The sequence below is a fragment of the Hippocampus bargibanti genome, linkage group LG06 (genome assembly GCF_051943395.1).
Source record: "Hippocampus bargibanti isolate YZ-2025 linkage group LG06, ASM5194339v1, whole genome shotgun sequence".
NCBI lineage: Eukaryota > Metazoa > Chordata > Actinopteri > Syngnathiformes > Syngnathidae > Hippocampus > Hippocampus bargibanti.
In genome coordinates this window covers 19,230,326-19,248,507 of record NC_142739.1, presented here as the reverse complement: position 1 = coordinate 19,248,507, position 18,182 = coordinate 19,230,326, and the positions used below count along the sequence as shown (strand labels likewise).

At 44.4% G+C, this 18,182-nt stretch overlaps 1 protein-coding gene across 2 annotated transcripts in view; it reads right to left on the bottom strand.

The window, feature by feature from the left end:
- dyrk1b (dual specificity tyrosine phosphorylation regulated kinase 1B) overlaps positions 1-18,182 on the bottom strand; it is a 65,690-nt gene that overhangs the window by 14,431 nt on the left and 33,077 nt on the right. For both annotated transcript variants that reach the window (XM_088998099.1, XM_088998098.1), the window contains exon 2: positions 163-326. In XM_088998099.1, the coding sequence (XP_088854225.1) occupies positions 163-231 (69 nt within the window). In that variant the 5' untranslated portion in view covers positions 232-326. The remainder of the gene's footprint in view (positions 1-162; positions 327-18,182) is intronic.

Sequence of the window (18,182 nt, the reverse complement as noted above, 5' to 3'; positions counted from 1 at the left end):
AAGTTCCAAAATGGCTTGTCAATGAAAATGACTAACCAGCATGATTTTAAAGTGTCCCTCCTCCAATTCACCTGATTCTAATGATCAAGATGATTATAGGGCTCCAGATTCCGATTTATGGCCAAATGGCAAATATATTTCTGGGAGGAGCACTGCATTTACCTGCTGCTGTTCGGCCATGGAGTGGATGGAGCTGAAGGAGGGGTGTGTATGTGTGTGCTGGCTGGTCATGGCTGGCTCAGCGAGGGAGAAGCCCTGGGCAGTAGATGAGGAGGAGGAGGAGGAGGAGGAGGTGGAGGTGGGCGGACATCCTGAGCTGCTTGCACCTGGTGAGACAGATTAAGACAAGAGACATGATTAAATAGGGAATTCTAATCATTCAGTAACCTTCTTTGTCCTAAAAACGTTTTTTTTTCTCGTAAGAAAAGGATAATTTAAAAAAGTTTGTTTTCTCACATAAATTTCTGTTAATTTGTGTAAAATCCAGCAAATTTGGTCAAGTGTAATTATACACAGAACCAACTAGTTCAGAAATACATCTGCCATCTTGTGTTGTACACTTTGATGTGAGGAGAGTTGATCACTGAGACAAACTGGCGATATTTACATGACCACAATAAGCCTATCTCATCTGTCTTTGGGCACGAGGCGGGGACACCCTGAATTGGTTGCCAGCCAATCGCAGGGCACACAAAGACGTACAACAGTCACTCTCACACCTAGGGACAATTTGGAGTGGACAATCTGCCTACCATGCATGTTTTTGGAGTGTGGGAGGAAACCAGAGGACCCGGAGAAAACCAACGCGGGCCGGGGAGAACATGCAAACTCCACACAGACCGGCCAGACCGGGAAGCGAACCGGCGACCTCTGCACTCTGAAGCCAGTGTGCTAACCACTCGACTACCAGTTTGAAATAACGTGTGCCCGCAGGCCCGGGGCGTACAACTTTTACGTCAGGCGTACAACTTTCAAAACGTCTCGGCCCGGGTGGCCGACAACTTCTTCAAGAAAAAAAAAAAACAAAACGATTATTTTCAAATCAAACGTGTTTGATTCAATAAAGTAAAAGCTACAGGCAAACCGCTACAAGCCACGTGGACTCCTTGTTTGTTTCGTGCTTCGGACTATACCGTGACTGAAAAGTGTACTTGAGTTTTGAAAGCCGCTTAGAAAGAGGAGTCCACGTGGCTTTGAGCAGACAACGCAATGCAAACATTGCATTGTACACCATGACGACGAATGACAACTGGAGCAAAATCTTCAGCAAGGGATATTTACCATGAATTGAGCAAGGGAGCATTTGTGGTAGGTACTTACTTAATTTAAAAAAATCCTTTATACTTTGCAACAATGTTTTTTTTTGGTGATTAGTCGTCTTATTGTGTTTCAAGTTGTGAAAAATAGGGCAGGCAATCTTATGGCCGGGCAGGCAACTTTTGAGAGTTGTCTGCCCGGGTGTCCGCTAACTTTTTGTCATGAGTTTCATACACTGGTAATAACCGCAGTATAGCACCCAAAGGATGGGTGATGCTTTTGTGACACAGCTCATATTAAAGATAAACTTACTTTGCCATGAGTGAAAGAACAATCTGACAATGGAAATATCACACTGTCATTAAATGTAATTAAAAAAAGAAAATCAATTATTCAAAATGACTTTGGAGAGTCATTGAGTTCTGTAAACTAAAAATGAAACAATTAATCACTCCTATCTGAATATATTTTAGAAACACCGATTATTGCCAAATGGAATCGAAAAGCAGACTTCCCATTATGTATTGTCACACACAAATGCAGTCAAAAACACCAACAATTCAAAATAAGTGTTGTGAAACTTACAGTCCCGCGTAGCCCCATGGTGTATCACATATTGTTTTTATTCAATTATTCTTGATCAATTTAACAATCGCACTGTCTTTGTATTTTGTTGCCACCATTTTCCACAGACACTTTTCTGGTGAGGCGTTCCAGTCACATTTTATTAGGAGACGGCCTATGAGATGACCCAGCACACACGAGAGGGACGACAGCTCCTTTTTGCATGGTACCAGTTGTACCCTTGTGTGGTCACTTTTCCATGAGACCTAATCAACAGGCTATGCAGTTATGGTGGAACGGATACTCAAAACCTCTTCCAACTTGGTTCTAGAACACAGGGCGAGGAGTTATGTGATGGCATTGTCATTTGATTAACTGACAGATATAAGCTTTACTTAGAGCAATATGGCAAGAAACTCCACCGCACGTGTCCATTTCCTGCCTTCAAGCGAGCACATGTATGAGTGACCCCCTCGGTCATTTAAATGGAGAGCAAAGTAATCTTCAAGTGAATGGATGCGGTGAGGTGCATACCTTTCGCTAAAACCAAAAGCGTCATTATTTCATCCAACATTATATCTGAAATGTAGTAGTGTCACATCTCGTCACCTTCTCACCTTCCCATCACTCGAGTCCTGCCTTTTAGCCTCGAGCGACGTGACTAGTAAAATTGATTTAAAATTGAACATGCACGCTGGATATATTGCATTTCTTTCACTTGGCAGTGAACAGCTGTCTCTCACTGGTCTAAACAAGGAAATAGCTTTTCATCAGTGTGAAAGCCTCTGTACATTTTCTGGGTTGTAAGTTTGCCATGTCATGAGATTCATATTTTTAATCGTTGCACAGCAAGAGGGTGAGACTCATCACTCACCCAATTCAATGATTGAACCCTCCCTGCACACTACCAGTGTGCATTGGCATTTCACACATTTAAGTTGATCCAACCGCAAGCATGTTGTACTGCAGAATCAACATAGGCCAGGTTAAGGGACGCTGGGGCAGAGTGGGGACAGACCCCGATAGACCCTCAAATAGAAAAGCACAATGGCCTGGGAACACAATGGGATAACCCAGAAAGAGCTCAATGAAGTGGCTGGGGAGAAGAAAATCTGGGTTTACCGCTGCCCATGCAAGTGAATTTGGTTAAGATGAAGAAAAAGGCTGGAATAATTATTTTCAGTCAGGGCTCTGTGAAGGGAACCACATTATATTTGGTCAAAAGTAAAAACTACTTTTTTTCCCTCCTGCCATTTTAGAATGGAGAGTCAGTCTTTTAACTTGGTTAAAAGTGCTGTAATATACAAAATATAAATATACAACATGTAACATCTATTTTAAGTCCATCCATTCATTTTCGGTACCGCTTATTCCTCATTAGGGTTGCAGGGGGTGCTGGCGCCCATCCCAGCCGTCTTCAGGCACTAGGCGGGGGACACCCTGAATTGGTTGGCAGCCAATCACAGGGCACACAAGTACAACATACAACAGTCACTCTCACACTCACACTTTGGAGTGTTCAATCTGCCTGACATGCATGTTTTTGGAATGAGGGAGGAAACCGGAGGACCCGCAGAAAGCCCATACAGGCCCGGGGAGAACATGCAAACGCCACACACGCAAGGAGGCCAGAGCGGGTCGCGAACCGGCGACCTCTGCGCTGTGAAGCCAAAGTGCTAACCACTCGACTACCAGAAATGAACCAGAAATAACGTCTGCCCGGAGGCCCGGGGCGTACAACTTTTACGTCAGGTGTACAACTTTCAAAACGTCTATTATAAGTATAAATGTATGATTATATGGCTCTTCAGTTTTACTTTTTATAGGGAAAAGCCTTGTGGCATACAATGTATGTGGTCCTTGCTGAATCTGCTCAGTGATACCAATATCGCTGTCCTTTGTAGTCTGACAGTTCAAATACAGTGCCTCAAATGACTGGAAGTACCATACATACAACTCCAAGTCCACCATTAATAAGACTATTTTGCGTGAGTATCCCCTTTACTCTGTACTGCCATGCAGCTGGTGATCAGAAAGTGTATGTATTTACAGTAGTTGTAATTTTACGTCTTTTGAAAACTGTAACATTTTCTCCACTTTGGTTCAGGAATAAATGTTTCAAATAGAAATGACAGCCCCGCTCCGCCCCCGTTTTCATTAGTTCCATGCGTCAGAGCAAAGATTTTTCAACAGGCAAAAATCCTTGAAAATACTTTTAGTTGTTATTCAGTAAAAAAAAAATCAACAGAAAATAACTTAATATTTAAGTTCTGGGTTCTCTTCAAATAAAATAAGTTGTGTACTCTTAAAAACGTTTGGTGATACTAGAGCCCAAAATAAATAGTACTGGAAATGTCTCCAACCAACTTAACCCATGAATGAATGGTGCTCTTTTACTATGTGAAAACACACATTTCTAGGGAAGCAGCAGGAAATGTTGTTTATTTTCACTATCAGGATTGTAAAACAAAATATCAACACACTGATGCATCAAGAAGTTGAGTACCAAATTCTTCAATGTATTTTTCCCGAGCAGTAGTGGCTGCAGGAGGGACAACCGACGTCTCCGGACAAGTTGTGTCCATAATTTGTAAAATCGCTTAAAATGACTTCTATTGAGTGTATTTTACAAAGATTCCACCGCATATAGCTATATTTTACATTTTAAGACTCGCACTGAATATTCCGGAAGTCTTGTTTTTGAGTTGGTAACGAGTCCTCACGTTACGTCACTGAAGGAACGCCCCGGACCGAAAAAAGGACGCATTGTAGCAGTCCTTCCATCACGTCAATGCATTTTGCTGTACTTTGGTCTGAAAACTACGTGTAGCACCAAAAAGAGGCAGAAGATGGCGACAAAGCTCCGTGTAAGGAATTAATCAGCCTGTGTAAACGGGCTGATTACGGACGGAACTTTGTTGCCATTTTCTGCCTCTTTTTGGTGCTACATTTCCCGCCCCCAGATACCTCAAAATGGCACGGAATAAATTATTTAAGCGATTGCAAACATGTATGCTTTCCTCTTCAGAACTATTTGAATCATATTCATAACTGGATGAGTAACAAGAAAGCATATTCTCCGAATCTGAAGCCATTGTTTTGATTCTCCAGCAAGTCAAGACGTCTTGGGGTGACACCACGAACAAGGGGGCGGGACCTTCTGAAACTGGCCACTTCCAGGTTCTTTTTTTTTTGCAGTTTCAGCTCACTTTAAGTCATTTTTATTGGTGTTTTGCATTTGACTAAAATATCATACTGCATGTTTTGGGTATTTTAGATGCTATAAAACATTTGTCAGGAAACAAAAAAGTGATGTCGGTTGTCCTTTAAATGAGCATAAATTCTGAATTGCATTCACATTTTGAAAAATATCTAACATAACATAACTGCGGTGAATGTAGAATGTTTTCACATGTATGTGTGCAAGAAAACTGAAAAAAGAATTATCCAGTCAAATGACACCGATAGTCATTGTTGTGATGCTCTGGGTCCTGGCCTGCTTCCAGACACATGACACTGCTGGGGAGAGAGAATATCTGCCTAGTACTGAGAAATCGGCACAGTCTCTTTAAGAGGCTGAGATGCACTCACAGAACTTCCTCACTCTGACATTCCCCTTCTTGGGCTGCCATTGGTTGGGCCCCTCTCATTCTCCATCAGCTGATTGGCTGCCGGTATCTAAGGGCTGGCCAGCCAGTGCACTATAAATAAACTCTGTGCTGTCTCAGCAGCCAGCCTACAACACTCATTAGCTACTTCTCTTCCTGCTCTACCCTGCGATGCAAGTAGCTTCCAATAGCAGGGCAGGCTCTCAGTAGCAGCCTGATCCACTCTTCCCTAGCAACCCAACCCACCCTTCCCAACGAGCCACTCTTCTCCACCCCCTTTCGTTCATCATCCTTCCTTGCTTTGTCAAACCTCATCTCAAAGCCTATATTCTCGATTAATGCTTCCACAAATCTAAACCTGGCCATTCCTACCTCACCTTTTCCCCCCTATGCAATTCGAAAATTAAACAATTTCATGCAAACAGTTTCATGAACACACTATTGTGGTGGAGATGCACAATGATGAAGCATTATCTTGGACACCATGGGAAACCCTCTTTGGGTGACATGTCAACACACAGAAGAGTCAGAAACCAATGCCTACAGTCACCAATAGAGCACTAGATCAGTGGTCTGTGGACTGTCTACACCAGTGGTGTCCAAACTACAGCCCGCGGGCCAACTGCGGTCCACAGTCCATTTTTAATTGACCCGCAAGAAATTTTATAAACATAAAGGAATAAGGCCCGTACTTCAAATTTTGCCCGCACTTCTTAGTTTTAACACCAGGGGGAGCTACTGTTGATCAAGGCAGTTGCTCCACCAAAAAGACCAATCCCAGAAGACATTTACCCGTTACTAAACATGGCAGAACCAAAGAAGCGAAAGGTAGAAAGTGAGTGCAGAAAATTTCAGACACGGTGGCAGAGTGAATATTTCAGTTATGAAAGAGTATAATGTACGTCAAATCTACAGTGTAGATTTTGCTGCAGTAGTCATTTGTCATCATGGTGCACAATGCAATGTTTGCATTGCTTGGTACAAGCCCCTAAGCCCCTTTCATAAGTCTCACATACAGTTTACAGTCACGGTTTAATGTAAATTTACGTTTTGTAGCGTCACATATGTTGTTAGCTTCGTTTGAATCTTTCTTCTGGGCTGAGGTTCTGTGCATCTATTTTGGAAAATGATATGCAAATGCACGACCTTAGAACGCTTGCGAAAGTCCGGAAGAAAGAAGCAGGCTTCTGATTGGCTGCCGTGCCAAGTATGCAAATTTCAGCTGGAGGTAGCCTATGTCTGTGTGCTGAGCGATGGTACACGTGTTTGCGCGTGAAGGCGAAGGCCTCAGTGGAGAGTTTGTAGAGCGCGCGGTCAGGACAAACCATCCATGATTTTGCAGAATTTAACACAAGTAGGTTGTGTAATAATATGTTTTGAATGTTGAAAGTGATTCCATTTTTCAATAAATGTTGAACTTTGCCCCTTCGATGGAAACTTATTAAAAACAGACGGAATCTTGATAAATCACAGTGCATGTTATTTTAATCTATTTCCATTTCCTCCTCCAAGTATCTGCGAAATAGTATGCAAACGCCATATCTTGCATATTCCTTGAGACAAATTTATTAACTGATCAGGGATATTTTGCACATTTGAAAGACAGTTAATAAATTGGGTTGTAGTGTACTTACTGTGCTATGAGGTTTGTACACACTACATTTAAAGGACAACCGGTACCATTTTTTTTGTTTCCCACTGGCACCAGAAAAACGTGTTATAGCATCAAAAATACCCAAAACAGGCAGGCTGATATTTTTAGTTCAATGAAAAACACCAATAAAAATGACTTCAAAATGAAGCCGGAAATGGCCAGTTTCAGAAGGTCCCATCCCCTTGTTCGTGACGTCACGCCAAGACGTCTCGTCCCTTGCTCGAGAATCAAAACAATGGCTTCAGATTCGGAGAAGATGCTTTCTCTTTACTCATCCAGTTATGAATATGATTCAAATAGTTCTGAAGACGAAAGCATAAATGTTTGCAATTGATTAAAGGAGTCCTCCCATATCAATTCAAGCCGTCAAGACAGCAATGTAGCACCCAGAAAATGCAGAAGATGGCGCCCAAGCTCCATTGGAAATGGGCTGATGTGTCAGCTGGGAATTTGTGTCAGCGAATATAAATTAGTTGTCTTGGTGCAACACACAACGATTCACCATCGCGTTATTACGTTTTCAGACTAAACAAAGTACAGCAAAATGCATTGTGTGTCGCTTTCTCGGTCAGGGGCGGTCCAAACGTGACGACACATGGGGATCGTCATCAACTCGAAAAGAAGACTTCATGAATATTCAGCGCAAGTCTTAAAACGTAAACTATAGCTAGATGCTTTTTTTTCCCAAGATGGCGGCGCGTGCACACGCAGCGGCTCCTCTCTCTCCCGGCAAATTGTTTTTTTCGTGTTTATTATGTTTGTCTCACTCGTGTAAATGTTCGTCTCCGTCTGCCTCGCTACACCCGAGGCGTATCTACTCCCGTGAGGTTCTGCTCGACATCGGCAGTTCATTTTTAAAACCAAAACCAGCTGAAGGAGAAGTGCTACGCAAGCATGGATTGCTCAGGGAGTCGGCTCGTCCATTGACCCCCACTATTCCACCGACCCCCACTCCTGCACCCAACCCAAAGTGGAGGCGCCACAAGCGCTGTATGAGGAAACAGAAGAGGGGAAAGCATGGAGGTATCCGCACTAGGCTCGCGGCGAGCCCCCACCGGCCGACCATTCCTACCATCACGCTGGCTAACGTGCGCTCGCTGGACAATAAAATGGACTACATCAGACTTCTCCGCTCAACTTCCAAGACCGTGGGCATACCGGACAGTGCCATCCAGCTAGCCCAGCTAACTAGCTTCCGGGCAGACAGAGCGCTTGTCGAGGGGGGGAAGACTCGCGGCGGGGGACTCTGTGTTTATATCAGTGATGCCTGGTGCCGCAACGCTGTTGTGGTATGCAAACACTGTTTACCACTGATGGAGCTTATGGTCATAAAATGCCGGCCATTCTACCTGCCGAGGGAATTTAGTGCCATACTGCTGGTAGCAGTTTACATCGCCCCGAGCTCAATTAACAACAGGAGCGCGGCATTGAATGAACTCTACCAGCACATCAGCAAGCAACAAACAGCCCACCCAGATTTCCTTATCCTGGCTGGCGATTTCAACCATGCCAACCCGAATAGCGTGTTTCCACAACTCCATGGACACATTAACTTTCCGACTAGAGGTAACAACATTCCGGACAATGTTTTCACCACACACAAAGGAGCCTACAAAGCCTACCCCCTGCCCCACCTAGGAGCTTCGGACCACTTCACTATCATGTTAATGCCCGCATACAGGCCACTTGTAAAAGTCGTCAAACCAGTCAAGAAGCAGATAAGGGTGTGGCCTGATGGGTCGTCAGAGGCACTCAAAGACTGCTTCTCCAACACAGACTGAAACATGTTCAGACAAGCGGCCACCTACAACAACACCACAGATCTCCAAGAGTACAAAGACTCTGTTACCTCCTACATGAGGAAGTGCATAGATGACGTGACTGTCACCATCCGGGCCAACCAGAAGCCATGGCTGACGGGTGGAGTCCACAGGCTCCTTAGGGATCGGAACGCTGCCTACAAAGCTGGCGATGAGCTGGGCCTGAGGACAGCCAGGGCCAACCTGTCACGTGGCATCAGGATGGCCAAGAGACAGCACTCCAGGAGGATCGCCAACCACTTCAGGGACAGCAGAGACACCAGGAACCTGTGGCGTGGGATACAGACGATCACAGACTACAAGCCCTCTCCACAGACCTGCGAGAACTTAACCACTCTGCTGAACCAGCTGAATGACTTCTTCGCCCGCTTCGAGGCAGACAACAGCACTCCAGCACAGAAGACCCCACCACCTCCCGGGGAACAGGTGCTGACACTGTCCCAGGACAGCGTGAGGCGATCCCTCAGAGGGACCAACGCACGAAAAGCCCCGGGTCCTGACGGCATTCCTGGCCGTGTCCTGAGAGACTACGCTGAGGAGCTCACAGATGTCTTCACGGACATCTTCAACACCTCTCTGAGCCAGGCTGTTGTGCCCACGTGCCTCAAAGCCACCAACATTATCCCGGTCCCTAAGAAGTCGTCCCCCACCTGCCACAATGACTACCGCCCGGTCGCACTCACTCCCATCCTCATGAAGTGCTTCGAGCGGCTAGTTATGAACCACATCAAGGCTGCCCTCCCCCCCAACCATGACCCTTTCCAGTTTGCATATCGGCCCAACCGCTCGACCGATTATGCCGATCTCCACTGCTCTCCACACAGCGCTCACCCACCTGGAGACCAGAGACTCCTACGTCAGAATGCTGTTCATTGACTTCAGCTCAGCATTCAACACAATCATCCCCCAACAGCTCGCCGAAAAACTGAGCAAACTGGGGATGAGCACCTCCCTGTGCAACTGGCTGCTGGACTTCCTGACGGGGAGACCACAGGCAGTCAGAGTTGGAGACAACACTTCCAGCACCATCACGCTGAACACAGGGCCCCCCCAGGGGTGTGTGCTGAGCACCATCCTCTTCACTCTGCTCACGCATGACTGCTCACCATCATCACCCAGCTCCAACGTCTTCATAAAGTTTGCGGATGACACGACTGTGGTGGGCCTCATCAACAACGACGAGGAGACAGCCTACAGGGACGAGGCCAGCCGCCTGGTGCAAGGACAACAATCTCTGTCTGAATGTGGAGAAGACGAAGGAGATTGTTGTGGCCTTCAGGAGAGTGCACCCCCAGCATGCTCCACCAACCATCGACGGTGCTGCAGTGGAGAGAGTGAGCAGCAACAAGTTCCTGGGAGTGCACATATCCGAAGACCTGTCCTGGAGCCACAACACGGCATCACTGGCCAGAGATCCCACCAGCGCCTGTACTTCCTCCGCAAGCTCAAAAGAGTTGGAGCCCCGACCCCCTCACGACCTCCTTCTACCGCGGTACCATCGAGAGCATCCTGACCAGCTGTATGACCGTGTGGTACGGCGCCTGCACCGTGTCCTGCCGTAAGACTCTGCAGCGCATCGTGAGGACAGCTGAGAAGATCATCGGTGTCTCTCTTACAACACCCGCCTCATCCGCAGAGCCATCAGGATCGCTGGCGATCCCACCCACCCCTCCCACAGCCTCTTCAGCCTGCTTCCATCGGGTAGGAGACTGCGGAGTCTCCGAGCCAAGACCAGCAGGCTCAAGGACAGTTTCTGCCACCAGGCAGTCCGGAGACTCAACTCCCTCCCAGCCCCATCCCACTGCCACACTCACCGAACTCTGAGTACACGCTACATGCTGTACTATCATCCTGAACTCTGTTTTTTTTTTGTTCTTTCTCATTTTTTTCTGCAAGACCTTACTTCAACCCTTTCTTGTTGTTTGTTTTTGCATTACTACATTACGTCACTTCCTCACTTTACATATGTCACTACCAATGTTCCCTCTAATTTTTCATGCGTCTGAGCAGACACACAAGCTCCCTGAGCACACTGAGGACCACTGTGAGCAATATCAGATGTGTACTAGCGATGTGTCGTTCGCGAACGAGCCGGTTCTTAGAACCGATCTCTTCCTAACAAGGAGCCGGAAATGGGAGCCGACTTTGTTTGTCCTCTATTCGCCGCCCCCAGTCTTCGGTTAAAGTTGCACGTGATTGGTCGATATCCGTGGTAGAGGAGGGAGGGGAGAATTCCAGACACACGCAGCAGTGAGGAGAAGGAGGAGGAGGAGGGGGGTTAGGGTAGACAGGTGGACAAATGTTATTACATTATGTTGTTCCTGTATTATTATTCAATTATTATATTTTTACTAATTGGAATGATAGCATTATTAATATGAAAATCAAATTAGTGACAGATGATCATCAGACCAGGGAAACCACAGGGAAAGTGAAAGTTAGCACTAACTCTGTGCACATATAAATCAAGCCATATAAATAAAAATATTTGATATACGTACTGTATTTTTTACATGAGTAATTTGTTTTTCACATAACTTTACATGATTTTTTGGTAGTTAATTAATGTAAGCAAAAAAAACTGAGGGGCCATTTGTTAGCCAAAAGAGCTGGATCTTTTTAGTGAGCCGAGCAAAAAAAAAAAAAAAAAACAGCTCTCAGAAAAGAGCTGGAATTCCCATCACTAATGTGTACGCTGTGAGCTCACACCAGTTTCACGCCAGTATAACGGCGCGTATGGGCAGGGCCATTCTGCTCCGATTGGCTAACTTTGACTTTTGATATGCTGTGGAATCTTTGTAATATACGCTCAGTCGAAGTCATTTGAGGTGATTTTACAAATTATGGACATAACTTGTCCGGAGGCGTCGGTTTTCCTTTAATGCTTTAGGTTTAGTATTTCCGGCCCAAACACTCCCTCCAAATGCTCCCGGCCCCTCTGTCAAATCTTAGAACCCAATGCGGCCCACGAGTCAAAAAGTTTGCCCACCCCTGGTCTACACCAAGTTACCACCCCCCAAAAAATCCACTACCATAGCCCTCAATTTCCGACCATTAAAATAGTAGTGGGCCTAAGTATTAATTTAAATAATTAGGCAGATGTTTAATATGAATAGTTAAGCAGTGTGCATTCTACTTAAACAGTGATTCTCAAAAGTTTTTCTAAACCTTATAGGACAACCGACACCATTTTTTTTTTTTCCTAACTGACATCAGGAAAACGTTTTATAGCATCTGAAATACCCAAAATACGCAGTCTGATATTTTTAATCAAATGCAAAAATGAGTTAAAGTGTCCCAAAACTACTTCAAAATGACCCCGGAAATTGCGAGTTTCAGAAGGTCCCGCCCCCTTGTTCGTGACGTCACGCCAGGACGTCTTTGCCTTGCTCAAGAATCAAAACAATGGCTTCAGATTCGGAGAAGATGCTTTCTTGTTACTCATCCAGCTATGAATATGATTCAAATAGGTCTGAAGAGGAAAGCATAAATGTTTGCAATCGATTAAAGGACAACCGATGTCACTTTTTTGTCTCTTGACATCAGAAAAACGTTTTATAGCATCTAAAATACCCAAAACACGCAGTATGATATTTTTAGTCAAATGCAAAACACCAATAAAAATGACTTAAAGGGCAACCGACGTCACTTTTTTGATTTTTAACTGACATCAGAAAAATGTTTTATAGCATCTAAAATACCCAAAACACACAGTATGATATTTTTATTCAAATGCAAAACACCAATAAAAATGACTTAAAGTGTCCAAAATCTGCAAAAAAATGAGCTGCGAATTGGGCATTTTCAGTTCGTGACGTCACGCCAAGACGTCTTGCATTGCTGGAGAATAAAAACAATGGCTTCAGATTCGGATAATATGCTTTCTTGTTACACATCCAGTTATGAATATGATTCCAATAGTTCTAAAGAGGAAAGCATACATGTTTGCAATCGATTAAAGAATTTATTCTGTGTCATTTTGAGGCAAACGGGTGGGGGGAAATGTCTCACCCAAAAAGAGGCAACAAAATGGCCACCGATCAGTGAGGAATGAATCAGCCCATTTCCACAGGCTGATAAATGATTTCCATGGAGCTTGGACTTCCTCTGCTGGCGGCTTTTGGATGTAACACACGGTTTTCAAAAAAAAAAAAAAAAAACAGTACAGCAAAATACATTGATGTGATGGAAAGACGCTACAATGCGTCTTTTTTACATCAGGAGACGGTCCTTTTCTGACGTCACGTGAGGACTCGTCACCAACTCAAAAACAAGACTTGAATGTTCAGAGTCTTAAAACGTAAAATATAGCTATATGCGGTGGAATCTTATTAAAATACGCCCAGTAGAAGTCATTTGAAGGTCATTTTACAAATTATGGACACAACTTGTCCGGAGATGTCGGTTGTCCTTTAAAGTGTCTAAAAAGTACTTCAATTTGAAACCGGAAGTGGCCAGTTTCAGAAGGTCCCGCCCCCATGTTCGTGGTGTCACGGCAAGACGTCTTGCCTCGCTCGAGAATCAAAACAATGGCTTCAGATTCGGAGAATATGCTTTCTTGTTACTCATCCAGTTATGAATATGATTCAAATAGTTGTGAAGAAAGCATACGTGTTTGCAATCGATTAAAGAATTTATTCCGTGTCATTTTAAGGCATCAGGGGTGGGAAATGTCGCACCCAAAAAAGGCAGAACATGGCGACAAAGCCGTGTAAGGAATTAATCAGCCTGTGGAAACGGGCTGATTAATTCCTTACACGGCTTACATGGAGCTTTGTCGCCCTCTTCTGCCTCTTTTTGGTCCTACACAACGTTTTCAGCCCAAAGTACAGCAAAATGCATTGACGTGATGGAAGGACTGCTACAATGTGTCCTTGTCTGGAGACGTCCCAGCAGGCCTGCCTTTCCACACCCCCTTTCTCTGAGAGAGAGAGAGAGACACACACACACACACACACACACACGTCGATCGCCGCCAAGGAGTTTTTTTTACAGATAGTGAGACCTCAACTTACGAACTTAATTGGTTCCCAGACAGAGTGTGTAAGGCGAAAAGTGTGTATCTAAAAAAAACCATTCCCATAGGAAACCATTAAAATTGGAATAATCCGTTCCCGGGTTTCCATAAAATAGTTTTTAACTAAATAAGCCTTAAAACTACACACAACATACCTTATTCTATGTATAATAAATGTGCTATTGTAATGTAATGAAAGAAATACACTGCATTGTATGATAAAGTCACAAAAAGAGGCGCATTACATGAGGGCTGTAATTAAAGAAATAAACTGTGCTGTAAAATAAAGTTTTATTTACCTTTTTGATGGTCGTTTATGGCTTATGGAAGGACAGTCACCATCCATAAGGACTGTTGGTAACTTAACCTCTGGTGTGGCTTCTCTTCTTTTTTCTTTGGAGACTCCTCATCATTTTTGCTGATTAAAAACCTCTTAATTGACACCTGTTGCTTTCTGGCTTGTAAGGTCTTACGAAGCTGAGGCATCACATTATCGTTCATCATGTTGATGATTGTCATAGCCAGTCTTTTCTGGATGGAACTGTTCGGTAAAAGCCTGCACATCATTCGACTTTGACAACATTGCTTTCTCCTCCTCGCCCTCAGATGTTCTCAAATATCCGTTACTGGCTTTAAAATCCTCAATAAGCGGCAAACTTCCAGGTTGGCGCATGGCGATATCGGCGTGAATTAGCCGTGCTTTCTCGCGTAAAATACCTTTACTCACGCTGTCGCCGGATAGCTGCTTTTCGTGAATCCAAATTTTTCAACTTCTTCGATTGCCCGAGACCGTCGCTTTGAGAGCACGGAAACACCTTTTGCAACAGACGCACCTTTGATGGCTTCTCTGTTCCGGAGAATGGGAGCAATGGTTGACTAGCCGTGCTTGGCCACTAAATCACACAAACGCACACCTCGGTCGTGTTTTTCAATTATCTCCTTCTTCTCAGCGACTGTGATTTTATTTTGTGTCTTCTTGGGCTGAATACGAGCCTGTGGTGTTTTTTTTCGGTCCCATCATAGTAAAAATATCAGCCAAAAGCTCCAAGTAGGCGATCAACGTGTGCATTCAAAGAGAGGGGGTGTGGAAAGTAGCGCCGGCTGGAGCGCTGTTCGGTTGTGTGCTTCCGCCGAAGATCATATCGCCAGCCGTGGTGGGTGTGTATTATGAAAATAGTGCTTATTATAAGGTTTCATAAATGTTCATACATTTTTTGTTTCATAAATTCATTTCATAAATTTGACGTTCTTAAAACGAAGAGTTTGTAAGATAAGGTGTTTGTAAATTGAGGTCTCACTGTACTTACACACAAGCTTGTGTTCAGCCGAAGAAGACATAAAACAAAATTACAGTTGAGTAGAAGAAGATCATTGAGAAACACGAACGAGATGTGCGTTTGTCTGATTTAGCCGCTGAACGGATATGCTAAGTCCCTTTCAATGTGTATCACTGTGTTCAGCTGATAGAAAAGGATTGGCATGATGTTACCCTTCGATCCTTGAAAGCAGCATGGAAGAATTTGTGGCCCGCATGCATCCTTGAGAGGGACTTTGAAGGATTTGATCCCGACTCTGTTGTTTTGGACGACATTGTTTCCATTGGACAGAACATGGGACGCGAAGTGGATGCAGATGACATTGAGGAGCTTGTTGCTGACCATAATGAGGTCCTCAACACAGGATTTGATTTGATAAGTGGAATGATGTGCAGGCTTTTATTGAACAGTTCCATCTAGAAAAGACTGTGGTTATGAGAATCATCAACATGATTGGATTGGATTTGCCTTTATTAGTCTCACAGTGGAGAAATTTACATTTCACAGCAGCAAAGTGATGAAAGGAATGAAAGGAGAAAAACAAAATACATGAGCTGCTGGAAAGGCAGCCAATCTCGGGGCGCCGTCTTGAAGTCAAAAGAACAAAAAAAAAACGACATAACAAATAATATGACAGCACAAAGACAATATGACAAAACAAAGACACAGAGAGTCATTCATTCTTCAGGACTTGCTGTACCCTCTTTATGATGACATGAAGCAGTTCTGGATGAAAGAGGAGAGGATCAAAGCGTCTTTCCACCAGTGGATCAGGGACATCATCATTTGTTTTTCCCAAAACAAATATGCGAATCTAACCTATGAATCCCATACCGGATCGGTCGAGGCCCGGGTTAGCAACGGCCGCCATTGGTACTGTTGTACCTTCAGGGTGCCAGTGGAAAATTGACTACTGTTGGTCGAAGAAGGAGAGGAGGTAGGTGTGCCCGGAGGAAAAGCGAGAAATGGAACGCCAAGAGTATACAACTAAGAGTAGGAACTTTGAATGTAGGAACAATGACAGGTAAAGGTAGAGAGGTGGTTGACATGATGCAGAGAAGGAAGGTAGACATACTGTGTGTCCAGGAGACCAGGTGGAAAGGGAGCAAGGCTAGAAGCTTAGGGTCAGGGTTTAAGTTGTTCTATCATGGTGAAGACAGAAAGAGAAATGGAGTTGGGGTTATCTTAAAAGAGGAGTTTGTTAGGAATGTCTTAGAAGTAAAAAGAGTATCAGATAGAATGATGAGTCTGAAGCTAGAAATTGAAGGTGTGATGTTCAATGTTGTTTGTGGGTATGCCCCAGTAGGATGTGAGCTGGCGGAGAAGGAGAAATTTTGGTTGGACTTTGATGAAGTCATAGAGAACATCCCGAGAAGTGAGAGGGTTGTAATTGGTGGAGACTTCAATGGACATGTTGGCGCAGGAAACAAAGATGATGAGGAGGTGATGGGCAGGTTTGGACTCCAGATGAGGAACACTGAAGGGCAGATGGTGGTTGACTTTGCTAAGAGAATGGAAATGGCTATTGTGAATACTTTCTTTCAGAAGAGACAGGAACATAGGGTGACCTACAAGAGTGGAGGCAGAAGTACACAGGTAGACTACATTTTGTGTCAACGGCGCCATCTAAAGGAAATCAGTGACTGCAAAGTAGTGGTTGGTGAGAGTGTAGCCAGACAGCATAGGTTGGTGGTGTGTAGGATGACGCTGGCAGTGAGGAAGATGAAGAAACCAAAGGCTGAAGTGAAGTGAAGGTGAGACAGAGAGACAAAGATGGTCAGGACCTGCAGCAGGTTCGGGTAATTAAAGATAGAGATGGCAATGTATTAACAGGTGCCAGTAGTGTGATGGCAAGATGGAAAGAGTACTTTGAAGAATTGATGAATGAGGAAAATGAGAAGGAACAAAGAGTAGAAGACGTGACTGTTGTGGACCAAGACGTAGCAAGCATTAGCAAGGATGAAGTGAGGAGGGCGCTGAAGAGGATGATGGGGGGACAGGCAGTTGGGCCTGATGATTTACCAATCGAGGTATGGAAGTGTCTTGGAGAGGTGGCAGTGGTGTTCCTGACTGGGTTATTCAACAAGATCTTAGATGGTGAACAGATGCCTGAAGAATGGAGACAAAGTGTACTCGTGCCCATGTTTAAGAACAAAGGAGATGTGCAGAGTTGTACTAACTTCAGAGGAATAAAGTTGTTGAGCCATACAATGAAACTATGGGAAAGAGTAGTTGAAGCAAGACTAAGAGCAGAAGTGAACATTTGTGAGCAGCAGTATGGCTTAATGCCAAAAAAGAGTCCGACAGATGCAGTGTTTGCTTTAAGAATGATGATAGAGAAGTACAGAGAAGGTCAGAAGGAATTGCATTGTGTCTTTGTAGATCTGGAGAAAGCGTATGATAGGGTGCCCAGAGAAGAGCTGTGGCATTGCATGAGGAAGTCTGGAGTGACGGAAAAGTATGTCAGAGCGGTGCAAGACATGTATCATGACTGTAAGACAGTTGTGAGGTGCGCTGTCGGTATGACTGAGGAATTCAAGGTGGAGGTGGGACTCCACCAGGGGTCAGCTCTGAGCCCCTTCTTGTTTGCTATGGTGATGGACAGGCTGACAGACGATATTAGACAAGAATCTCCTTGGACCATGATGTTTGCAGATGACATTGTGATCTGTAGCGAGAACAGGGAACAGGTGGCGGATAAACTAGAGATGTGGAGATATGCCCTGGAAAGGAGAAGAATGAAAATCAGTCACAGCAAGACGGAATATATGTGTGTGAATGAGAGGGATCCAAATGCAAGAGTGATGCTACAGGGAGAAGAGATAAAGAAGGTGGAGGATTTTAAGTACTTGGGGTCAACTGTCCAGAGCAATGGAGAGTGTGGAAAAGAGGTGAAGAAGCGTGTCCGGGAAGACTGGAGCGGCTGGAGAAAAATGTCAAGTGTGT